General features: G+C 38.7%; 1 protein-coding gene across 2 annotated transcripts in view; it reads left to right on the forward strand.

Annotated features, from left to right (window-relative positions):
• Positions 1–26401, forward strand: part of ERMP1 (endoplasmic reticulum metallopeptidase 1) — a 50187-nt gene extending 23786 nt beyond the window's left edge. Inside the window, exons 5-16 of one of the 2 annotated variants that reach the window (XR_004319174.1) lie at positions 752–898; positions 1530–1622; positions 3797–4009; positions 4883–5103; positions 8030–8204; positions 8587–8777; positions 12697–12849; positions 15016–15218; positions 15810–15925; positions 21785–21948; positions 22069–22309; positions 25886–26401. Coding sequence is in view for 1 of the 2 variants with exons in the window: in XM_032477715.1 (XP_032333606.1) it covers positions 752–898; positions 1530–1622; positions 3797–4009; positions 4883–5103; positions 8030–8204; positions 8587–8777; positions 12697–12849; positions 15016–15218; positions 15810–15925; positions 21785–21948; positions 22069–22233 (1841 nt within the window). In the remaining variant the exon portion in view is untranslated. Of the gene's footprint in view, positions 1–751; positions 899–1529; positions 1623–3796; positions 4010–4882; positions 5104–8029; positions 8205–8586; positions 8778–12696; positions 12850–15015; positions 15219–15809; positions 15926–21784; positions 21949–22068; positions 25729–25885 lie in introns of those variants that run through there. The other variant, XM_032477715.1, reaches the window with a different exon arrangement.

The raw sequence follows: 26401 nt of genomic DNA on the forward strand, positions 1-26401 counted from the left end.
TCATGGCTCTTAGAAGTCTTTTCAGTTAAAGTTCATGTCTCTCCCATTTGCAGTCAGTTGGCCAAAAGTAAGTCATGTTTGTGCTACCTCCACAGGAAGGCATTATAAATTACGTGGGACAAGAGTGAATAATTGGGAACAATAATACAATTTATCTCTCTGTCCTAAGGAAAAAACTCCCACATTTGAGAAAAGCTGTGCATGAAGATGTTAATTTAAAATTATTAATAATGATAAAAAGATATAAGCAGTAGTAATAAGGAATTTTATGGTATGTTCAGTGATTTATGCAGTTATTAAAGTGCCACTGTAATAACTAGCAACATAGGAAAATGCATTTAGTACAATGTTAAGTGAAACAGCAGTGTATAGAGTGCATATACTCTTATCGGTGCAGCTGTGTGTACACACGGTCATACATTTCTAAGAAAACTGAAGATGTAAAAATGGTAATAGTTATCTTAGGATGATGGGCTTCAGAGTGATTCTTCATTTTTAAACTTAAACTTTTTATGGTGCTGTTATTTTATAATTAAAAATAATTTTGTTTTCTTAGAGGTTGTTTTTCATTCTAAAACTTATATACATTTATGAAAGAAATGTTGGAAACTACAGAAAATAGGATTAAAAAACAAATTCTTGACCTGTTTCCCCAGATCACCACAGTAATTATTTTAGGTGTCTTAAAAAAGCATGTTAAAAAAATGTTTACCAGATTAACCTTGTATTGTGTTGTCGTGTTTCATTTCAGGACCTGAAAATCCTTGGTTGGTCCAAGCTTACGTTTCAGCAGCTAAACACCCATTTGCTTCTGTGGTGGCTCAGGAGGTTTTCCAGAGTGGGATCATTCCCTCAGATACGGACTTCCGCATCTACAGGGACTTTGGGAACATTCCAGGTATTCTGTCAGTTGTTACGAGCTTTTGTGTGACAATGATTAATCAGAAACAAGTTTGCTTTCTGGAAGTTTGTGAGTAAATAGCATTTTCTGAGAGCAGATTATCTATATGAGAACAGTATTTTCTGACTCACTGAAAGAGAGTTCCTGACAGTTTCCTTTTCTTTAAACGCCTGTCTAATTTAAGTGCGTCCCTTTTCTGGAACACGTCCTCTTGCCCCACAGGGGAGAACTATTCAGCACTTTGTCCCCAGAAGATGGTAACAGATCCTTCCGGGGTCTTTTCCGTTGTTACCTTGCTTTGCCAGCTGCCCTGGGGGCTTGTACAGAGTATCTGATGTTAAAATTTGGCTCTGGCCTGACAAGGATGTAGATGGCAAAGTTCTGATTCCTCTCCCTTGCTGTGTGACTTGCGATGCCCCAGTCATTATGTATTGAATTATGTTCCATAGCTGTAGATTCTGTGAGAATTTGAAAGAGAATCTGCATCATTCATTCCTAAATGTGACGAAGCAGTCATGCCACTGCTTGACATTTTGTCTGACTTTAGGAACTTAATACATTAAACAAACAGGCCTAAAGCAAGGTTGATCTTTAAAGCAAAATGACTTTTTTTCCCTGTATGTCTTAGGAATAGACTTAGCTTTTATTGAGAATGGATACATTTATCACACCAAGTATGACACAGCGGACAGAATCCTAACAGACTCCATTCAGAGAGCAGGTTGGTATTCTAATTTCGACTTTTGACATATGGTAAGATAGAATATCATGGATGACCTATAGATATTCTGTGTCCTGTGCATTTGAGAGGCAGTGTGTGGTGTGAATGAGCTGGGGCTTTGGAGTTAGAGAGATGAGGCTTTGAATTTTAGCTCTGAAGTCTAGTTCAGCAATGAAGAACATAGGACTCGTCATCTTGAGGAATATGAAAGGGAGTTGACCCAGGGTTATGGTAGGATTGCTGAGCGATGACAGTGTAGCCAAAGTGGAAGCTATATATTGGAGTTGGCACCAGCACATGTTTGAGCAACTTGCCCGGGTGTGGAAAACTTACATAGATCCAAGGTTGAGTGGTGAGGGCAGGTGAGCGGGTTATAGGACCGGTGTCAGGACAAGGGGCAAGGGAGTCGAAGTGTTTTCCAGAGAGATCTGTAGTAGTCAGGGGAGGTGAGCCTGATGCTGAGCCTTGAAAACAGTTGGTAGGACTTGGCCCAGTGGAAAAGAGACGATATTCCAAGTAAGCACAGCATGACTAGGGGGGATGTGTGTGTATGAGGGGCTGTTGGTGAGCAGGCTGTTAGACTACAGTATAAACGAAGGTCACATTTTCAGAAATAGAGGGAAATGAGGTAGGAGCATATCAGGGTGAAGAAGGCTTTAAAAATCAGCAAGAAGGTGCTGTAAGAATAAGGAATCACTAAAGGGCTCAGTACATGAATGAATGGTGGTTTAAAATACTGTCAGTCTCATGGTGCAGAGAGGAGTGGATGGTGGAGAAGGAGAGAGAGCCCGGAGTCAGAGCTGTTCTGGCAGTAATTTTAGTGTGGAAAAACGAGGACCTAGACTGGTGTTGACAAAAGATAGAAACAAAAGCGGGGGGTGGGGTGGTGGAAAATTAGGTACAATTTGAATGTAAATCCAACAGGACCTGACAGGGTAGATAGAAGGGATGAATCCGATGGACGGCAGCAAAGATGACTGCAGAGTAACTGGCTGGGTGAGATGGCGCTATTGATCATCACAGGGATGTAGGTAGGCGGCCCCATGTGAGCTCTGTCAGACCTAAGACAGAGGGCCTATGAACCACCCGGATGAAAATACAGGTGCAGTGTTAGAGCTCTGCCAGAACTGGGTATTTGGGTTTGGAAATTAAAGGCATAGAGAAAAGCACAGAAGTATGGAGCACGGTAATGTTTTTGGAAGAGTGAAGCATAGGTGGAGAACTAACCTGAGCTTTGGGGAAGACACATTTTAAGGCCAACAAAGAAGCCAATGAAAGAAATTCCATGGTGAGACAGTGTGGTGTCTTCAGTGAAAAGAAGAGAAAGTGCAGGATGGGAAGAAATGCCAGTCATTCAAGACTTCTTATTGCTTCTGAGTTTAAGTTCAAGCTCATTCAGTTGTTGCTCAATACAACAGAATTTCCTGGCAGCCCCTGACGTGCTGGGTTCTGCCTAATAATGACTCTCCCAGCTCTCCAGCTTCATTGCTGAGTACGCTCTCTTCATTCTGGGACTTCTTTTTTTTTCCCTATTTGGAACTTTCCCTCCCTGGGGCCTTCCTCTACACGGTTGTCTTAGTCTGGACGAGCTCTGCCCCGCTGTAGCTCCTGTCCGTCCTTTAGCTATAAACACTGCTTCCTTGGGATGCTCCCCTGACTTCTCAGACTCCGTTAGTCTCCCATGATGTGTTCCGAGGGGACTCTCTCCTTATTTCTTTTTCTAAATTGAGATATCATTGACACGTTCCTTATTAATTCTTAACATGTGTAATAACTTGTTTAGTGTCTGAAAGCTTCACAAGGGGCCTTTATCTTTTGTTTGCCCACTGAATTTCTCACAGCTAGAGCAGTGTCTGCTACATTTATATATTAAATGAATAGGGACTGAGAAACAGCTGTTGGGTTTGTCAACAGTGAGGGTATAAGTGATCGGAGAATAGCTCTAATAGAAGGGAAAGGATGAAGGCCAGGCAGCTGAGCTTCAAAGAGGAGAGGAAAGAATAGGGGGCTTGGACCTCATCTGAGAAATTTAGTAAGAAAAGGGAGAGCAGTGGGATGGTAGAAAGCTATTTCTGTTCACAGTCTTTCTAGGTATTTCTTAAACAGTGGATGGTTTATTAAAGTGTGTTACCTTTCTTTTATCTTTTTCTTTTTTTTTTCTTTTTCACTAATAGGTGACAACATTTTAGCAGTTCTTAAATATCTATCCACGTCTGATATGTTGGCTGCTGCTTCTGAGTATCAACATGGAAACATGGTCTTCTTTGATGTGCTTGGCCTGTTTGTCATCGCCTACCCTTATCGTGTTGGCTTGATCATTAACTACATGGTGATAACGGCTGTTGCTTTATACCTGGGAAGGAAATTGTTGCAGCCCAAACATAAGTGTAAGTATTTTCCTCTACAACTACAATACTGACATAGGTATAGAATTTGCCTGAAGTTTTTCAGTCAGTTTGCTTATATCTTCCCAAGAGGTTAAAAAAAATCTTAAGGAAAATAACATTTGTTTTATACTGTTATGAGACATTTCTAAATGGATGTCAGGTTGATAGGCTCATTAGTCTTGGTGAGCAGGCAGTTTTTATGTACTTAGGCACTTCACAGAAGTGCCATAAAAGCTTTTGGAAAGTGGTTTGTAAAGATTGATTTTAGTGAAAAGTCTCACTAAAAAGTCTTGTCCTCACTATAGACCAGTAGTTCTGAAGTGTGAATGAGCTGCTGCTGGTTGAATTGGTCTCTTTCTGCTTGAAATATTTTATAGTCTTAAGTTGGTGTGTGCTGTTATAAGATAAAATATCTAGCAGCAGTTTAAATAATCCTTTATCACTATTTTCTCAAGCTTCTTCTCTTCCCACATTCGCTTCTTTTCTTCCCACATTCGCTTCTTTTAGCAAGATTTTATATGGAACTTTGCCTTCCATTTTTGCTGTTATTTTGGTACGCAAAGCGCCCCAGAAGTGATGAAGGTTAAGACTTCCCACTTGCCTAGTCAGCAGTGTATCTGAACTCTTCCTGAAGACATCTCTCTTTGAATCTTTTGTGCCCACAGACTCTCAGTAAATGTTAATACTTGAATATTATTTGTTGATGCCTTCCCTGTTCTAGTGTTTAACAGACCTCACCCCTAGGGAATTTCAGTATTTTCAGTTACAGTGGTGAATTTTTTGTTTTAACGCGTTTGCCTCTTTAATTCTGACTGGTGGTGAAATTGATTTGGTAAAGACAGTGATCTCCACTTCGTGTTTTCTCTCCATTAGCTGCAACCTACACAAAGGACTTCTTCTGTGGCCTTGGCATCACTCTGATAAGCTGGTTCACTAGCTTGGTCACCGTGCTCATTATAGCAGTGTTCATCTCTCTTATTGGACAGTCTCTCTCATGGTATAACCACTTCTATGTCTCCGTTTGTCTGTATGGAACTGCTGCTGTAACCAAAATAATATTCATACATACCCTCGCAAAAAGATTTTATTACGTGGTAAGTGTCGGGCATATTTATTGACTTCTTTTTGCTGCCTTCAAGGATTGAAGACAAACTCAGGTGGGGTTCATTGTATTTGGCCTTTTGAACTATCAAAAATTGGCATAGCATAGAAAATTGGCTCCCCCAAACTGTGTTGACTTTCTAGAAGGCTTTTTATTCTGAGGGTTGTGTTGCAAATTTCAAATGAGGTTATAAAGCTGCAGACAGTATTTTGGGTGTTGGTGACAGAAAGGTGTGTTAGCACAGCCTCTGCCTTTGCTGAATCTTCTGTAGTTTTTGTAACCAGGCTGTTGAATCAACCAGCCCTCCCTGGGGTCATCTGGTTACTTATATTTGAATAGCTCTTTTCTTTGAATTGTGCACTCCATGAAGGTGTGGATTGTTTTGTCCATTAGCCCCTGTGCTTAGGCAGTGTCTGACACAGAGCACTGACACACGGTATTTGCTGCCTGAAAAAATGTGCAAAGTTTCCTTTTCAGTTTCCTTCACTTTTTTTTTTTAAACTTTGATGCAGATTCTGACAGCATGCATATGTGATGTGAGGGTTAATGACGCATTGCTAAGGAAGAAAGGGAAGGGAGATAGGGTTCCCAAATGATTTATGCTGACTTAGAGAACATAGCCATATTGTTAGGGTTTCAACTGTGTGCATTTGTCTCTTAAAGACAAAATTAGGAATTAGAGTTATGAGATAATAGGACTAAAATTATAGTGAGAGAGTAAGCTGTAGTTTCTGATTTTCTAAGAGAGTTAGAGGGAAAATCTTTTAGTTCCACCATTTTCAAGACAGCCAGTGTACACCTGTTTTTTTAATTTGTCCTTCTGAGGATTAGAATGGAGACATGGAAGACTATAATTCAGTAGTCTACTACAAGGATGTGTTTGGTACCTGAACCTTAGTCTCATTTTCAGTTCATGTTGGGATATGGTCTGAGGGCCCTTTTCTGTTAGCAGGCCGTATTGAAGAAAGGTTCTTTGGGGTTAGCCACCCATTTATGGTTGAGCCAATACTTGCATCTTAGTGACTTCAGTTTACAAAAGAATTACACCATGGGGCTCAATTTCACATGATTACTCTTAGTGCAGTGGGATGTAACCAGAGTGTGGCTGACTGTCGTTGATGTGGCATTGGGGTGAGGGTAGGGGGTGAGACAGAAATGCTTAGTAAAATTCCACTTACTGTGACTAATTTCAGTTGTGCAGTCATAAAACTGTGGGCTGAAGGCACATGGAAAGAGTAATGTGTTTCATTTTCGTTTCACAAGTACTCTTTGAATACCCAGTGGGCATGGTACCGTGCTGAGGCCTGGTACAGAGGTTCGTAAGGATGTGGTCTTTCTTCAAGGAGCTCGCAGTTTCATTTGGGAAGACAGGGAAACCACAGTGATTAGAGGACTTAGGGATGAAGTGAAATAGAGTGACATAGTCACAGTGCTAGAAATATGGGGCCAGGAGAGATGAATTTTGTTTGTGGAAGTTGGGAAGTCTCCACGAAGGAGGCGTGGACATTTGAAATGGGTTTTTGAGGGCTGAGTAGAAGCGTGCCAGAAAGAGAGCAGATCAGTGGGCAGTTAGAGGTGGGAATGCATGCGAGACATTCGGTCATAGTCAGTAAAAGCTCAGGGTGGTGAAGGTCAGGTTGATAGCACAGTACGTGGGAAAGCAGGCCAGGGCGAAGTTGGAGTGTGACCCTCAAAATCACTGGGGCCACAATTAAAAATTTCTAAGTAGGATTTTAAGTGAGAGAGTCTGGTGATTTAGTAAGAACTGTGGTAGCAGTGGATAGAATGGATTGGAAGGGGTAGAGGCGGGCAGGGATCACAGAGATGGGTAGAAAGGAGGTAGATTTGAGGGTGTTTGGGTTTTGGGTACAGTGTTGGAACAGTGTAAAACATTCTCAGTTATTACAGTGTTCATCATTGAGATTGTTGTATTTAAATATCTGAATGGAATTGGGCTTCACATTGAATCCTCAGACTCATTTTATTCTCTTTAAAGATCATGACTCTTTATTAACAGTGTGGAACATCTAATTATTTAACGACGAGAGCCTATCTTTCATTGTCCAAAGGAGGTTTGTCAAGTGAACTTTAACTTGTTTTGAAAACGTGACTGAAACTCTTTTGAGCTCTTGAGGTAGAGTCCCTTATGACAAACATGCCCTGGACAAAACAGAAATCAGAAGGCAGAGGAGAGAAAAGCTTAATATATCTATTTCAATTTTGATATTTCTGCACTGAAATTATAACTTTCATGTTTACATGAATAGAATCTCTGGTACTGATGTTAAAATGTATTAAGTTCATATGGCAGTTTTCTTCTGAGTAACTCAAGATACTACACAGGAATCCTCAGACTTCAAAGATCAAAAAATATAGATCAAATTTTATCTCATGAAGGAACCAGGAATCCGGGACGGGGGCAAAGTTAGAGATAGAAAAGACTCAGCAATCCAGCAAAACCCTCATGGCCCTGTGCTCTAAAGGCCCTGCAGTTCTCCATGTGTGCTGTTGGTGGCGCTGCAGCAGCTTGTACTGTTCTTCACAGGTCATTTCTCTTGTTTGCTTGAAATTCTTTGGAAATTGCATGAATAGAAGAACTTACAGAGTGAAAGTTTTTAAGAGAGGTCTTTCTTTTATTTAGAACATTTCCAAAGGTTACTTTTAACCTTGTAAAGGGAAAGCACAGATTATATATACAACATCTTGTTAAATTAAATTCCCCTTTCCTGTGCAGCAATTTGAATTTATTATTTCATGATAGGAGATAGCTTTGTCAGTGTTTACATTAAAGCTTAAAGGTTAGACCCTGCTCAAAACAAAATGTAGCTTTCCTATGCAGTGGAAATTATGCTGTAATAGAAGATCTTTATGAGTGGCCCATGAATGAGACTCCTTGTGTATTTTTTTCTTTCTTTCAGAATGCCAGTGACCAGTATCTGGGAGAAGTGTTTTTTGATGTCTCGCTGTTCGTGCACTGTGGGTTCCTCACCGTTCTCACTTACCAAGGGCTCTGCTCGGCATTTATTAGCGCCATCTGGGTGGTGTTTCCATTGCTCACAAAGCTTTGCGTGCACAAGGACTTTAAGCGGCATGGTAGGGTATTTTTGGTTGCAATGCAAATGGGAAATACCTTAAAAGATATAAGGCTTCCTTCCTTATTTGATTTTTTGGGTAGGCTTTCTGAATTGTTACTTTTAAAATTTTTCAAGTCATGTAGATTTTCATCTTGTACCTTATACTCCAGCATTCTCATGCAGATGAGCGCATGGTAATATATTATCTACGTGTTTTGTTTTCTTTTTTGGATCTTACCGTCTCTGAGTCATAGTGTTTTATCTCACTAGGTAACACATACCAGGCAGGAGTCACAGCTAACCTAATTTCTGTTAGGCGCGGAGGTGTAGCAGCACTATAAAAAGCTGTGATCTCACTGCAGAATTTCAGAGATATGTATTTTCTTTCTCTTTTTCCCTAGGTGCTGGAGGAAAATTTATTGCCTTCTACCTTTTGGGGATGTTTATTCCTTACCTATACGCATTGTACCTCATCTGGGCCGTATTTGAGATGTTTACCCCTATCCTCGGGAGGAGTGGTTCTGAAATTCCACCTGATGTTGTGCTGGCTTCTATTTTGGCTGGTTGTACAATGACTCTCTCATCCTATTTTGTAAGGAAAAAAAATTTTTTTTTAAATTTCCTTCTTTCTTCATTTTACATAGAAATGTGTGATGAGTTTAGCTGTTCTGCTTATACTCTTTAAGCAAAAGAACTGGTGAATGGCCGGGCATATTACGGGGTTCAGTATGGTAAGAAGATGTAGAATGGGTTTTTTGTTATTATTTTTGCCTCCTCATCCTCCAGTTACACTTCTTTTCAGATAGCTTTCCAAGTACCTGAATGTGAATGTGTGGAACAAAAACCAGACGAGAACTGGTAGAGATCACTTGGTGAATTTTTAGAATGATTCCTAATAGTGTGTTTTGGCACTTACTAATTAAAGGCAAATGTTAATAAATGCATGGTAGTTTCATTAGTGCTGTTAGAGTTGGTGAAGGAATACTAACTCTGGTGAGGATTTTTCCATTGTCATTTCTGGCCTCGCTGTTAGCACAGCGAAGTTCATTAATTGAGTATGTCTCCTTAAGTGACTTATACTTACGACACCCAAACCTGCCCTCATTTACCAAGTATTCTGCTGCGTCAGTGTTCTGTCCTCGTTAGAGAGAGTCCTACCTTTGCTATCTCTGCTGCTTTTCCCTGGAACGCTCTGGAGGGAAAAAGAGACATGATGCAGAGTTGACACCCAGACCGCCCTTTGTTGGAGCAAGCTCCAGGCAGAGTTTCGCTCTTTGCACGGTGCCAGCACTCTCCAGGACTCAGGCTTGGCCCTCCAGAGGAGGCAGTTCTCTGTTTTGTGGTTCTTTTCATTGGAATTCCTAAGAATAAGAAGTATTTACAGAATATCCATAGGTACGCTCTGAGATTTGAAGCTAGGGGACCAAATAGAAAAAGTAGTTTTGACTTTATTATAGTTCTTCCCTCCATGGAGATGATAGTGAGCTTTTTTCGCATTGATATAGTGAAGGGCATCTCATGTGGAGGTTAGGATCTAGAGACAGCGGGTAAGAGTACCAAATGTATGGTCAGCACTATCCATGGAAGTCCCTTATAGCCAGTAAATAGCTGTGTATGTGACTGCATATGTAGCCCTGTTGAGTAATTACGCTCACTTTTGTCAGGCGTCAGCTGTCCGAGTCCTGAAAGAAATCTGAGCATTCCAGCCATTTCACCTTTAATATAATGACTAAGTCCTTACTGGCATTTGCAGGGATGGATGGAAAATTATGAAATGTCTTTTGTTGCCTTTAAAGTTTACTTCTTTTGGTTTTAATATTAAGCCCTTAAATCCCCTGTACATCTTAATAGATAGGGTTGCTGTTGTACGGATTAAAGGAGATGTAATTTCATCATATGTAGATTAGGTTGTAATTTACAGTCAGCTATGTTGTGAACGGACCCCCGAGTGTATTTAAATCATAGTAAATGAATGAAAGTTATTGATGCTCATAAAAGATGATCAAAATGTGGGGAATTTCATTTCTCTTCTATGTGAAAGGGGACAAAACGAACCCTGAAAACATCACTGTGGAAATTGAAAATGACCCAAAGCATGGAAATCTTGGAATCCATGAGAAAGTGGATTAAAATATTTTATCTTCTAAATTATGTTTTATTAAGAAAGCTTTTGGAGAATGCCTCTTGGAATACTTTAACCCCTCATTTAATTTTCATTATAATGTGAAATAGCTCTGCTGCTCTTTGATGCTGTGGGTAATCATTCTCGACATTATTTTCTTTTTCATGTGCAGCCCTGTTACAGATAGTGGCTTATTAATAGAGTGAGCCTTTTCTCCTTGGGTGATGGAGAAATGAACCACAGAGCATACTTCAGAGAGCTTTTCTTTTAGTCCTTGGGGATTTATTAAGTATATTTGCTAGAAAGCAGTTAAATTAAATCACTGTCAAGTAATCAGTTAACAGATTCCTCGGGTTACCCTGTGCTGGGGCTGTCACGGTCGTATTGACTAAGTGAGACTGCTGATAGGAGTGGGCTCAGGAGCAGAGAAACAGGCAGCACACATTGGATATTCATGGTCCCTTCTCATGCTTCTTTTCATTTCACACCCATTTCAGAACCTAGAGTGACACAAGATGTAATGTTTAAGACAAATGAAAGACAGTGAAATTTAAGACAGTGGGATCCAAACACACTGTCTCTGAGGCCATTGTCTTCTTCCTTCTTTTCCACTCTGATCGCCATTTCATTTACCACCGTTACCAAACTCCAGAAGCGGGGTGGAAGAGGCAGAAGATGAGCCTCAGGATTTGGAGAAGAGAGAATGTGGCTGTGGAAACTATAGCTTAACCTGAAGTTTTAAGACAACTTTGGGTAATAGCAGGGCTGAGAATGGCAGGAACCACAGCATTAGGACGAGGAGGTTTTCTTTTGAGTAGAAGACTCCTGTATACCTAAACTTAACTAGCCTTCCAGTGCAGGGGAACTCATTAGTTGGCAGGCTATTGTTCTAAGGAGCCACATTTAATTTAATTTTACATGATTGCTAAATTTAATTAATGGCTACACCCACTCCTGCCTTGTAAAAAGAACAGAATGGTTCAAAGTTACACTGTGATGTGAGCACAGGTTTGGTGTTTCTGACACAGCTCTACAAAAATGTTGGCACCAAATGCACATAAAAGGAGTTTTAAGGCTTAATAAAAATACAGACTAGTCATTTCTCAGTGCAGCTTGGAGGTTGAGAACAGGATGCTAAGAGTTAATCTTTCAAATACAAATGGCCTCCTCCATCAGGTTCAAAGGAGCAAATACGTGTCTTCTGAGGAGCCACATTTTAAATACTGGGACTGTTAGGAGAAAGAGGGTCAGACAGGATAGCAAATTGTGTTTTGCTATCCTGCCTTAGTTGAGTCCTTGGGTACTTTGATTTCTGTGCTCCAGTGTAAAAACATAAGATCTTTGACTTAATACAAGTACTGTTTTGCTGGAGATTACCCTGATGGCATATTGTTACACTGAAGATACAAAAACTTTTAATTTCATAGAGTATATGGTAGGTTATGTTTGCTTAATATTTAATTTTCATCTCATAAAAACATTTTCACATTCATGTTCTTCATTTTTCTATTTACTGACCCTAGGGTTGGGCAATACGGAGGAGAAGGCAAAAAGGGGAGCTAGGATTAGCTCACTGTTTCTCAGGGTGGCTCCTTCAGAACCCCTGAGGGATCAGTGGGCACATTCTGTGAGTCATGTATGTCCGCAGCAGCTTTTAATTCAGTGCCTTCATTACACTTAGAAAGCTAATATAAGGATTTTCTGGATGTCCATCTTGAGACTGAGCCACTTGCTTTTCCTGCCCAAGTTCAGACTTGTTGGTTTGATTGTGTTGGCTTTGGTTAACTCAGCACTGAGAAGGGCAGAATTACTCTTGCTGCAGTTTTTCCTGATACACAGGTCCACAGGCAGAGTCTTGAAGAGACATCTAAATCCTTATTTAGATGCATCCAGCACTTGGGCACATTATGAAAGCATTATGAGTAGAACTTGAGTTTTGTTGAAATAAGCCTGTTTATGCTTAAAAGCTTCCTTTGAGTCTTTAATAAAAGCCTGATGTCATGTTTGGTACAGTTAGTTTCCTGTGCAGCGTTAACACAGGGCATTTATAGAACCGGAAATAAAATAAGGTCATGGTTTGATTGATGATGGATGTACATCCTCTAGTCTCTCTGCTGACTGAGCAGAGACAGTTTCCTTTTTCCCTCTTGCCGTCTGGGTTCCTGTCAAAGGCACCCTCCTGGCAGATGGGGGGCACCTCTCACTTACCTATGAAGGCTCTAACTTGTCATGGAAACCCCTTACAATTAGTGCTTTGCTTACTAGGAGTTGGCGTATATTAGCACATGCCGGTACATGTTCTTCATTATCTGTCAGATAATACTTGTTACAAAACAGTCAGTAAAATCACCTTTCTGCCAACAGTAATTTTTCTGGTTTTGTGTTTTAGATTAACTTCATCTACCTTGCCAAAAGCACAAAAAGAACCATGCTAACTTTAACTTTGGTATGTACAATTACATTCCTCCTCGTCTGCAGTGGAACTTTTTTCCCATACAGCTCCAACCCTGCCAGTCCAAAGCCAAAGAGAGTGTTTCTTCAGGTAAGAGCAGTTTTGCGTGAGCTATTTGAGATTCTGGAAAGGAAAGGCTGATGTGTTTTCAGCCTCATTAGTCAACAGTGAATTGAAAATGTCTGCTTGTTATTGTTCACATTACAAAAATGCACCTACTTGGAAAGACAAGAGCAGAGATGTATCATGAGCTTTTAGAAGTACAGATTGTAAGAATGTCTGCAGGCTGGGTGAAAATATGAACCCCCGTCAACTGGCAAAATAAAAGATACTTTAAAATGCTGGTAGGATTGATCTTAGGTATTGTTTGAAGTAATATGTGATAACCAAAATATAATAATTTAGGGATTAATATAATGAGATTTAGAATTTTCTTAGATTTCAGCTTTTTCTGTAAACTTTTTAGAGCTGGTAAGCAGGAAAAAGAACTAAGTCACCTTATTTCCAGTCATCTTCTCTGTTAGAAGGAATGGAATGGCCAAACAGAAAAGCCAAGAGTCATAACCTAGCTAATTATTCAAGGACTGGAATAAGTAATAATAATATTTGAACATAAATATCAGATTTTGAGAAAGAGCCAGCTGTTCCTTGTTTTTGTTTAGTCCCATAGGATACAGCAGTACAAAACCTTTAGAGAACAGTCGCTGGTTTTTAGGAAATTCATTGTTTTCAGTGACTTGCTAATTTTTATAATTACATCAGTAGTAGTTAGGAAAAGCTACGTTTTTATTTTTAAAAACTCCTGTTCTGATTTGTTTTGGGGTTTTCTTGATCCCTAGTGCCAGAAGTTGGCAAAGTTTTCCTGTAAAAACCCAGACGGTAGATATTTTAGGCTCTGCTAGCCATGTAGTCTCTGTTGGCAGCTACTCCGTTTTTACAGAGAGAAAGCAGCCATAGACAGTGCCAGAGAATGAATGTGGCCGTGTTCCAATAAAGCTTTATTTATAAAAATGGTAGTGGACCATTTGGCCTGTGGGGTATGGTTTGCCTCTGGCCTTTGAGTCCCTTTTTCTATTCCTGTTTGATATTCTTCAGGCTGGTTTCAGCTGTTAATAGAGCTATTCCAGATGGAGCATGGTGCCTTCTCAGAGAATGCTGTTAGGCACAAGTCTGTCATCTAGCGGTGAGCTGTGATTCCTGTTTTTCTCTGCACACAAATTAGCTTCTTGTAACACACTGAAAGGGGTGTGTGTGTTTCTTTTAGAATGTATTTAAGTCCTTATCTAAAAGGAGTTCTAGTGTTCATGTCTTTTAAATCTGAAATAGGTTTTCAAAAAATTGTATATAAAATTTAAATAAAGAAATATATTTGTAAGAAATAGTAAAACAGTCATCTGAATATTCGAGTTTAAGAGAGAGAGAACATTAGAAAAGTTCCTTAGAAAACCCTAATGTTCCCTTCTTATTTTAAATATATTTTTATTGAAGCACAGTCAGTTTACAGTGTTGTGTCATTTTCTGGTGTACAGCACAATACTTCAGTCACATACATACATTCGTTCTCATATTCTTCGCCATAGGTTCCTGTAAGATACTGAATATGGTTTAGTGCTCCCTTCTTGATGCCAATTCTTTTCCTCCTTTCCCACCTCCCAGAGTACTCACTCACAATCTTAATGTTTGGACTTAATCATTACCTTACTTTACCACATATGTATGAATCTCTAAATAACAACAGATAGTTTTGCCTATTTTTGAACTTCTTTCAGTTAAAGCCATACCGTAAATACCCCGTGATAACTTTTTTTTTTTTTAACCCAGCAACACGTCAGAGTCTTCCAGGTTTATGTGTGTCACTGTAGTTCATTATTTTTCATTGCTGAATAGAAATCTGTTGTAGGATGGTGCCCCAGTTTATTTGCCCATTCTACTGTTAGTAAACATTTGGGTTGTTGCCAGTGTTTGCTAATATGGACAATTCTGAACCAACACACTCTTGTACCTTGCGAGTTTCTCTTAACGTCCATATTCAGGAGTGGAGTTGCTGGATTGGAGAATATGGGCACATTAACTGTATTAGGTAACGCTGAGCAGTCTCCCAAAGTGATTGTGGCAGCAGCCTGTGAGGGTCCCTGTTGCTCTCTTGCCACATCATTTCCTGGTATCGTCAGCCCAACTCACTTCTGTTAGTCTGGGGCGCAGATGTGGGTGAAGGAGTTCAAACAGCAGTTTCCTCATTAGTCTTGTTCTTTTCAGCATATGACTAGAACATTTCATGACTTGGAGGGAAACGTAGTTAAACGGGACTCTGGAATATGGATTAACGCGTTTGATTATACCGGGATGTCTCACGTAACACCTCACATCCCCGAGATCAACGACACCATCCGTGCTCACTGTGAGGAGAACGCGCCCCTCTGTGGTTTCCCTTGGTATCTTCCAGTGCATTTCCTGATCAGGTTGGTTCATTCTTTCCTGCTTTAGTTGGGGCCTTGTTTGTTCCAAGTCTTACCACTGCATCAGTACTTTATTATTTAAACTGGCTAGGATTATTTAAACTGGTCAGCACAGAAGTTGAACGTTGTTTATACTTTTTTCTATGACTACAAAACTTCTATTCTTTAGTGGGATAAAGCATTCAGAAGTCCCTCCCCCCAAATTTTGCTTTTTCAAATTTATAAAGTGTTTCCTCTAGAAACCTGAATAGTTAGAAAAGGTAGCCCTCTTAACAGGCCTGAGAGATAGCAGTTAAGGATCAATTTCATATTGTTTTATTTCTGGAAAGTTTATGTTTGGCCACAAAGGACTGGGTGCAAAGAAATAGGATGGGTGCTGGAATCAAGGTCACCTAGGATCCTTGTTCTTACCTTTGGGAAGATTTTATTACACAATAACCTGGGCTTCCGAGAAATTGCCATTGTTTATCATATCCATCAGAGTTTATTTTTATACCCCAAAATGTGTTTCTTGTATTCTGAGCACTTGCATGAGTTATAGACAGACATCAACTAATAAAGCAACCTAAATATTGAAGCCACCTTTCCAAATAGGAAAAACTGGTATCTTCCTGCCCCAGAAGTTTCTCCTCGAGATCCTGCTCATTTCAGACTTGTATCCAAAGAACAGACACCCTGGGATTCTATAAAGCTGACCTTTGAAGCAACAGGTAAGTCATATGACAATTTTTTCTTCTCTTCTTCACTTCTTAAAATTTTTAATAAGCACATGTTTTTCCCTCAAATTTGTAATAGTGACCAGTAACTTCGCAAGGACTTAGTGTTTCTAATAGGAATTGAAGCTGGTTAATTATGATTTTTAAGAGAAAATTTAATGGGCTTTATTTTTTAGAGCAGTTTTATGTTTACAGAAAAACTGAGTAGAAAGTACAAAGAATTCCCAAGCCTCTCCTCTCTCTCAGCTTCCCTTACTAGTAATGTCTTACATTAGTGTGGTTTCTTACAATTGATGAACCAACATTGATACATTATGATTAACTGAAGTCCTTACTTTGCATTGGGTTTGGTTCACTCTTTGTGTTTAGTTTCTGTGGGTTTTGACACAGGCATAATGGCATGCAGCCCCCATGACAGTATCATCCAGAACAGATTCACTTTACTACAAGATCCCTGCTCCACTTCCGCCCTCTCTCCTCCATGCTCCCTCTGGCAGCCTCTCATCTTTTTACTGTCACTGTTATTTTGTCTTTTCAAGAACATCATATACCTGGAATCATACTTTGTAGCCTTCTCAGATGGGCTTCGTTCATTTAGCAGTATGCACTTAAGGTGCCTTTTTATGTCTTTTAGTGGCTTGATAGCTTTTTATTTTTATTTTTTTTACTGTTGTGAATAACATGATGGATGTACCAGTTTGTTTTTCTGCTGACCTACTGAAGGACATCTTGGTTGCTTCCAGTTTTGGGTAACTATGAATAAAACTGCTATAAACATTTGTGTTCAGGTTTTGGTGCAGAGTAAGTTTTCAGCTCATCTGGATAATTATCTAGAGAGTGCAACTGCTGGGTTGTGCGGGCAGCCTGTATTTACCTTTGTAAGAAACTGCCCAAGCATCCAAAGATAGTACGAGTCCCACCAGTGGTGAATGAGAGTTCCTGTTGTTACACATTCTCACTAGCATCTGGTGCTGTTGGTGTTCTGGATGTTAGTCATCCTGATACATATGTAGTGGTATTGTTTTAAGTTGCAGTTCCATAGTGACATATGTTGAGCATCTTTTCTTATGCTTATTTGCCATTTGTGTAACTTCTTCGGTAAGGTGTCTGTTCTGATCTTTTGTGTATTTATTAATTTTAGTTTTATTGTTGAGATTTAAGAATTCTTTGTATATATGGATTTAAGTCCTCTATCATGTAACTGTTTTGCAAATATTTTTTCCTAGTCTGGCTTGTATTTTCATATCTTAGAAGTGTTTTTCTTAGAGCGTAAGTGTTTTAATTTATTGAAGTCCACCTTAATCACTTTTCTTTTATGAATCATGCTTTTGGTGCTATATCTAAAAATCACTGCCAAACCCAAGGTCTCTAGATTTTTCTCTGATGTTACCTTCTAGAAGTTTTAAAATTATGCATTTTACATTTAGGTCTGTGATAACATTCTGAATTAATTTTTGTGAAAAGTATAAGGTCTGTGTCTAGATTCACTTTTTCTTGCATGTGGATTTCCAGTTGTTTCAGTACCATTTGTTGACAACTATCGTGTCTCCATCGAGTTGCCTTTGTTTCTTCGTCAAAGATCAGCTGACTTTATTTGTGTGGGTCTATTTCTGGGCTCTCTATTCTGTTCCACTCATCTGCTTCCCTACTCTTCCCATTACTGCACTGTTTTGATCACTGTTAGCTTTATAGTGTGTCCTGAAGTTGGGCAGTATCAGTCTTCTGACTTGTTCTTCAGTATATTGCTTATTGCTAGTCTTTTATCTTTCCATGTTACCAGTTTGTCAATACCAACAAAGTAACTTTTTGGGATTTTGATTGGAATTGCATTGAACCTATGGATCAAGTTAGGGAAAATGACATCTTAACATTATTGACTCTTCCCATCCATGACATGGAATGTCTCTCCATTTATTTATATCTTATTTGATTTTTTAAATCAGAGTTTTATAGTTTTCCTCTTGTAAATCTTGTACATATTTTGTGAGTTTTTTATACCTAAATATTTCATTTTTAAGGTTATATAAATAGTATTGTTCATTGGTGGTATATAGGAAAGCAATTGACTTTTGTATACTAACCTTTATCCTGCAACCTTCCTGTAATTGTATTAGTTCCAGGAGTTTTTTGGTCATTTCTTTTGGATTTCTATATAGATGATCATGTCATCTGCAAACAGAGTTTTATTTCTTCCTTCCCAGTATTTTTACCTTTTATTTCCTTATCTCATGGCATTAGCTAGGACTTCCAGGATGATTTTGAAAAGAAGTGGTAAGAGTGGATATTCTTGTCTTGTTCCTGATCTTAGTAGGAAAGTTGTTTGTTTTATTTACCAGTTGAGGAAGGTCCCTTCTGTTTTTAGTTTGCTGAGAGCTTTTGTTGTGAATGAATTTGAATTTTGCAAAATGCTTTTCTGTCAATTGATACTATCATGTGATTTTTCTTTAGCCTCTTGATGTGATGGATTAGGTAATTGATTCTCAAGTGTTGAGCCAATCTTGCATACCTGGAATAAAGCCCACTTGGTCATAGGGCATAAATTTTTTTTACATTGATTTGATTTACTAATATTATGTTGAGGAGTTTTACATCTGTGTTCATGAAGGGGTACTAATCTATAAGTTTTCTTGTAATGTCTTTGTGTGGTTTTGGTATTAGGGTAATGGTGGTTTCACAGAATTAGAAGGTATTCCTTCTTCCATCTTCTGGAAGAGATTGTAGAGAATTTGTATAATTTCCTTCTTAAATGTTTGGTAGAATTTACTAGTGAACCCATCAGGGCCTGGCTCTTTCTGTGTTAGGTGGTCATTAGTTGTTGATTCAGTTTAATAAAGGACTGTATAAAAATTTTTTTCTCTTGTGTGGGTAGTGGCAGGTTGTGTCTTTGAAGCAGTTGGTCCGTTTCATCTAGGTTATCAAACTTTCGTGCATACAGTTGTTCGTAATACTCTCTTATTATCCTTTTACTGTCCACGGGATCTGTAGTGCTGTTCACCTCTTTCATTTCTGAGATTAGTAATTTGTGTCTTATTTTTTTTCTTATCCTGACTAGAGGCTTATCTATTTTATTGATCTTTTCAAAGAACCAACTTTTGGTCCTATTTGATTTTATCTATTGATTTCCTGTTTCAGTTTCCTTAATTTCTACTCTATTAAAAGGCTTTTTTGTTCTACTTAGGTCAGGTTCCTGGCAGGCAAGTTGCACATCTACTGCCCTGTGTTTTGTTATTACAGATGTCAAGAAATTAGAAAAAAATTATTTGTATGTGTGCAGGTCTGTTTGTGCACCAGCTACCACACTTTTAATTATAGAAGCCTTATAATTTAAAGATTGGGAGAATTAAGATCCTTTGTAGTTTTTGTTTTTCAGGATTTTCATTGCTATTTTTTGCATGCTTATTTTTCTGAAGTTTTAGAACTTTAGTTATTGTCTAATATAGAACCTGTTGCTAATTGGTATTTTGGGAAGTATCTTAATAAATTTATAAATTAAGGAGAATGGACATTATAATGTTGTCACCCTATCCATGACTTGGTAATGTCTTTGCTTTTGTTCATTTAATTTTGTCTTTTAGGAGTGCTATAAAGGTTCTGTTGCTATTATAAAGGAGGTTTTCTCTACTGTTAAGTCCTCTGGCTATATTTTTTATGTAAGAAGGTGGTTGACTTATGGATGTCAGTTTCCTATCTTGCTACCTTACTGAACCCCCCCCTTTGAGTTAATCATCGATACCCTAGCGCTCTCCGGGTATAGCAGTAACTGCCAAACTTCAAAGACCAGATAGTAAGTATTTGGGGCTTTACACCATGTCTTTGTGGTAAATTTTTTTTTTTTGTTAACCACTTTTTAGAAACATAAAAGCCATTCTTAGCCGGAGAGCCATCCAAAAATAGACCTCAGGTATAGCTTGTTGACTACTGGCTATCACCTGCAAATATTTAACTTTTCTTTACCAACTTTTATGCCTCTACTTTGTCTAAATGGCTAATGCTTCTAGCATAGGGTAGAACAGTTGTGGAGATGGTGAGCATCCTTGCCTTGTTCTTGCTATTAGTACCAAGGTCTCCAGTGTTTTCCCATTAACTTTAGGACTAAGGTATGTATTTATTGTGTTAAGGAAGCATTCGTCAGTTGTCACGCCTTGAATGTTTTTAAAAGGAATAGGTTTTAATTTTGTGAAAGGCTTTTTTAGCATCTGTAAAAATAATCACAGGATTTTTCTTCCAGTTTTAATAAATGGCATATTCTACTAGGTCATGGCCTATTGCTTTCTTAATGTGATGTTGAATTTATTTGGTGATATTTTATTTAGAAATTTTGCATCAGTATTCATAAGTGATACTAGTCCATGTAGTTTGGATTTTTTGAGTACTCTGAGATCTAGGTATACATTATAAATATTACCCATCATAAAATAGCATATAATGAAAAATATGAACTATAGATGTATAACTGAATCACTATGCTGTACACCAGAAATTAACACACTGTGATCCAACTATACTTCAATTGAAAAAAAATCACAAGAAAGTTAAGTTTTCCTTCATTTTCAGTTTCTTGGAATAGTTTATCGATAGAGCATTAGAACTGTTTGGCTGAAAAGTTGGGTTTCGGCTCCTCTGAAACCACCTGGGCCTGGTCCTTTTTCTAGGAAGATTGGCCTGCTTTAGCTTTATATCTGTGTTCAGTTTTTGACAATCTGTATTTTCCTAGAGAAGTATCCATTTCATTTGGGTTTTCAGACTTAGTAGTATAGAGGTCTGCAGAGTGGTCATGTGTGATTTTGTAAAATTTCTTGTTACTTTTCTTCTCTGTGTATTATCTGTGTCTTCTCTGCTCCACTCTCCTTTCCCCCTGCTTTTTGGTCAGGTTAGCTAGTGGTGGTTTTGTTAATTTAAAAAAAAAAAGTAAAAAACCTGTTATTAGGTTCATTTTGCTTTGTTCTCTATTTCATTGATTTCTGCTTTCATCTGTAGTATTTCCTTGTCTTTTAAAAAACTGTCTACTTTCGTGAAATAGCCTTTGTCTTACCTTTATTTTTACCCTTTCTGAGTCTCTTTTAATTATGTTATTTGGAATGCAGTATGTATGATTAGGTCTGGCTTCATAAGCCAAAGTAAAATTTTATTCTTAGCAGCTGTGTTAGGTCTACTTACACATTTACTTTTATGACTGATACTTTGGGTCTCAATTTTGTCACAATATCTTAAAACACAATTTTATTTGCTATATTCCTTTTTCTATAATGTCATCTTTCCTTTTTAAAAAAATGCTTTCTGGCACTTGTTTATATTTTTGTTTTGATTGCTTCTTACTTAAACCTTTTACTATCTATGTGCCCAATTTTTAACGGCATTCTTTAACTCTATCAGCTTATACAACAGTTTGAGTATCTGCTTCCCCCTTTCCTCAGAGTTTGTTATATGCAACAGTTGTACATTAGTCTTTTACCCTCACCTCAGTAAGTACTGGTTTATCTTAATAATGTATGTGGATATATTAAAATACTGTCAGTTCTTTTGCTACAGTTTTTGCAGTTACCTCCTGGTTAGATAAGCTTATTCTCTAGATTTCTGAAGGGCTCCTGTGTGCTAGGTTCTTGTGCATTTTAAGGGCCAGGATTTAAACACAGATATTCTCCTTGTAAATTCTCTTCCTTTTCTGCTTCACCTCATTACTTACCCTTGTTGATACACAATAAATGTCCACACTGGCAGACCTCTGGTAGGTTTGTACTGAGTGTCTTTAAAGTGATGTAAAGCATGAACTTCCCAGTCTGGTTTGGGTGGTGGGTTTCTTTCTTGTTGCTTTTAAGAAGGTTTTTTAAACTGTTCTTTCCTTTTATCCTATAGGACCAAGCCATATGTCGTTCTATGTTCGAACCCACAAAGGGTCCACACTTTCTCAGTGGTCTCTTGGCAATGGCACCCCAGTCACAAGTAAAGGAGGGGACTACTTTGTATTTTATTCCCATGGACTCCAGGCCTCTGCATGGCAGTTCTGGATAGAAGTACAGGTAGGAATTTACCAGTGTTGCTGGGATCACTGATCAGGTTCCCAGGTGGTATTTGGCAAGAACCCTGGGATCAGTCAGTATTCTACCTTCATAGAACAAAGAACTAACTTTCTCCTCCAGGTCTTGGAAGAACAGCCAGAAGGAATGGTCACTGTGGCCATTGCTGCCCACTATTTTTCTGGGGAAGACAAGAGATCCTCCCAGCTGGATGCTCTGAAAGAGAAGTTCCCAGATTGGACATTTCCCTCTGCCTGGGTGTGCACCTACAATCTCTTTGTGTTTTAATCCTGTGGATGAGCTCTAAGTACACGCCCAATTGGATACTCCATGTGGCATGGTTTCTCCTTACGGATGTTTGTGTGTAAGTCAGTGAATTTTAATGAGCATGTGTTCAAAGAGCTTTGTGGATGAACACTCTTCAGGGCTAAGCACTACCGTGGTTGCACTGTGGGGTGGTGTGCATGGCCTGTTTGGCACCTGAAAATACCAGTTTTCTGGCACTTAAAAGCACATGTGGGTATGGCCACTACACACATTTTATATGACCTTAAGGACAAAAGCCAACAGACCACTTTAATAGTCATCCTCTTAAGATCATGAAAGATGTAGAAGGTACTATGAATCCACTGTTAATGATACAAATGACAGTTCTAACCAAAGCCCAAGACCGTTTGTCGCGTCAGGGACAGTAGGTAGAATACCCACGGAGGTAATGATTCCCCTTGAGACCTACCAGCTCTGTAGGGCATTAGAAAGCGACTGTGCTAAGGACGGGAAGAACCCCCGGGCCTGTGCTGAGAGCTTTGCTGCTGCAGGCAGCGTCTGGAGCGTGCTTTGCATCTCTGAAGCCCTGGTCCCAGTGCGTAACCTGCGTTGGGTTGGTGACTCCTGTTTTGACAAGTGGTCACTGAGATCCACTACTGCAATGCTTATCCGAGGTTGCTTTCAAAGCCTGTTCCCCTTTCCACACGTTCCACCTTGAGAAAAGGACCATTTGTCTAGTTACCTTTTCCTCTGGAGCTTCAGTGTCTTTTGGTTTAGACTGTTGTTTTTGCAAGTTTTATGACCTTAACTTCTTTCCTCAGAGCACTGAGTTGCCATGGTGGCTTATTCTGAGATGGGAGAAGAGAAGGGCATGGAGTGGCCAGGCATTTTATATTTATTCTCTTCATTTTGTAGCAGTCTTCTGTTGTCCAAAGTTAATCCTTTAGGGCATAATTTAATTGATGAACTGGGTCCTTATTTTTGTCTGTTTTCCAGCTAGTTGAACTTCAGTTTCTCAGTAACTTCCTATGTCCAGTAGAGTTTGCTTTCCTGAGACTTGAGGCTGTGGCTTGTACTGGAATGTACTCCTGTAACTGTCCTTTAAGTTGTTGGTGTTCAAAGCCTGCATGATGGCAGCCCTGGGATCTGGAGGTGCTTTTCATGCTGAAGAAGATGGCAGTGTAGCATAGCAGTGCCTCTCATGGCTTCTTGGCTTGAGCAGTGGTAAATTCTGCTAGCTTTTTTCCATTGAAAATGTAAAAAGTTGGACAAATTTTGAGTTTAGCAAGTATAGGCCCACCCCCAAAACATACTAAAGAAAAGCTATAGTAAAACAAAACAGAAGTGGGCACATCCAAGTGCCACTCGGATCTGCCCAAGCAGAAAGAGCATAGTAAGTGTGCGTCGTAGAAGAAAATACTTCTTAAAGTGCGATGTATCCAGTACGCTCTCTTAATCATGCTCAAGTTGCCTGCCTAATTTACAACTTAAAAATTGACTGGACCCACAGACAGCAGGGCTGCAGCCACAGCTGAATAACATATGGGCTGTCACGTGCATGGACACTGTAGGAACCATATGCAGTTGAAACTCTGTGCATAACTTTACAGTCGGGCCTCTGTGTCCGAGAGTCCACATTCCTAGATCTTCTAAGTACTGTAATACTCATTTAAAGAAAAAAAATCCATGTATAATTGAACCTGCACTGTTCAAACCCCTGTTGCTCCAGAGTCAACTGTATCACTAGTCTCGAGTGTCAGGTGGTGCACAAAAGCTCTGCCATGTTTACAGCTTGTATAGAATCACAGTTGTTGAGAAAAACAAACAGTAATATCTAAATTAATTTCAAAATACAGGCCTATTTTCTGTTCCCATGATTAATCTGCAAAAGATTACTGGAAATTATAGAGAAAAGAAAGCAAAATCCAAAGTGTCGAGGAAGGACATTATATGAGAAACAAACAGGTCCCTATGATTTTTTTTTTTCCTTTGGGAAGGATGTCATTACTCCTTTTCAGTAATCACAGTTTTCTTTTTTTGCCTTTGGGTTATTTTCCTGTGTGAACGATTCTCTTTTGGTTTTCTTTGGCATTATAAAGCTTTGATATTGTACAAAGTCAGTAACAGGATGCTTAGCATTCTGGGAGATGAATGCCAGAAATGGTTAATTACACATATTCATGATTCTGTTAATAAGCACACTGTCAGATCAGTAGTACCTGAAATTAAAGAAGTTAGAGTACCTGATTATTTGATTAACTACTCATTTCTAAAAGGGTCTTTTCAAATTCTAACAATTGCATTATTTCCTACAGGATTTAAAGGTAGTTAAGCACAGTTCTGCACATTCAGGTAAAGTGTGAAGGAATGTAATTTTGAAGAAATTCTTTCTTAAAATGTACACTGTGTCTGACCTAAGCATGACAGGATTCCCAAAACGTTACCACTGAGGGAGCCATAAGCCAGCCTGCTGACTCAGGAAGCTGTAGGAAGAATTACTACAGTCTGTTCATTCTTTTCACTCGTTTGGTGAGGATTAACTATTGCCTTACAAAATTACTGAAATAAACTTTTAAGCATACTAGTTAGTATCTTTAACAAAGAAACAGCTCTTTATTGTTTATGTTCTCCTGTATCCCCATATCTGAAGTTATTTTAAGTCTGTGGGGCCTTCTAAAAAAAAAAAAAAAAAGGCTGTTAAGACCTAGGTGGCTCAGGGAGGTATATCAGCTATTTTAATGGGTCATGTGAGCAGAGAACTCAGCATGGCTCAACTGGAGTCTATTTTACTGTGGAATGTAATTGTGTATTTGAACTTCACTGAAATTAATGGCCTACTCACTTGGTAAAATGTTAAGCTTCCGCATATTTGCAATTTTATCATCTCCAATGGCAAGGAAAATCACTGAAGGGCTAAAAAAAGGAGGATGTTCTTTTACTGGGGGATAGGAAGGAGGAAGAAAAAACTGTCTTTCAGCCAGAGAGTGACCCAGTGCTCATTCCAGTCTCCACACAAGGGAAGGGCCACACCACTGCCTAAAACAGAGTACTCACCTGTGAGCTCCAAGAGCTCTGTGCCAGTTACTTACCTTTCTGAGCAAATTCCCTCTGGACACTTCAGTCCAAGTGAAGCAGCTGAACAACTTTTACTTCTAATACACTTTGCCTTCTTTTAGGGCCAATAAAGCCAAAATGCATGTCTGTTTTTATTTGAAAAAAGTTTTTTAGGCATTTTTGAAGTGAATCAGTGCATTTTTTGATACTACTGCTTCTTTGATTGTTAAAAATGTAACAAACATGTTGATAAATTATTTTTTCCAAGTTTGGCCCTACACCATGACCAAATGGGGTTTAACCCAGGAATGCAATGTTGGTTTAACAACTAAAAAAAAATCATTGTCAGACACAATACATATTACTAGAATAAAGGATAATAATCTCAAACAGATGCAGAAGCTGACAAAGTCTAACACCTTTTTAAGATATTATTAGTTTCAATAAATGTAATGTTGTAGACAACATGGTCTTCTATATAGAAAATCCTAAGGAATCCACACAATACTACTACGGTAGTAAATAAATGAATTCAGCAGTGTTGTAGGACCCAGTAATCAATTGTATTTCTATATACTAACACGGAACAATCCAAAAATAAACAATCTATTTGTAACAGTTACCAAGAAGAATCAAATACTTAAAGAAACTGAAGACGTGAGTATCTGGAAGGCACCCCACATTCATGGACAGGAAGGCATATTAAGATGGCAATATTCTCCAAGTGGATATTAGAATCCCTATCAAAATCCCAGCTGCCTGACAAGCTGATCCTAAAATTCATGTGGAAATGCAAGGGACTCAGAATAGCCAAAATGGTCCTGAAAAAAACTTCAGACTCACCTTCTCAAAACTTCTTACAAAGCAGCAACAGTAATCAAGACAGTGCAGTACTGGCATTAACGAAAGACATAATGATCACTGAAATACAACTGACAGTCCAGAAACAAACCCATACATATACAGTCAACTGATTTTTTTTAAAATTTGTTGGGGACAAAAAACTTCAGTAAAAAGTGCTGGGACAACTGAATATTCACATACAAAAAAAGTTAAGACTCCTCATTTCATACCATATACAAAAATTAACTCAAGATGGATCAAAGACCTAAATGTAGGTGCTAAAACTATAAAA

The sequence above is a fragment of the Camelus ferus genome, chromosome 4 (assembly GCF_009834535.1).
Source record: "Camelus ferus isolate YT-003-E chromosome 4, BCGSAC_Cfer_1.0, whole genome shotgun sequence".
In the NCBI taxonomy this organism is placed as follows: domain Eukaryota; kingdom Metazoa; phylum Chordata; class Mammalia; order Artiodactyla; family Camelidae; genus Camelus; species Camelus ferus.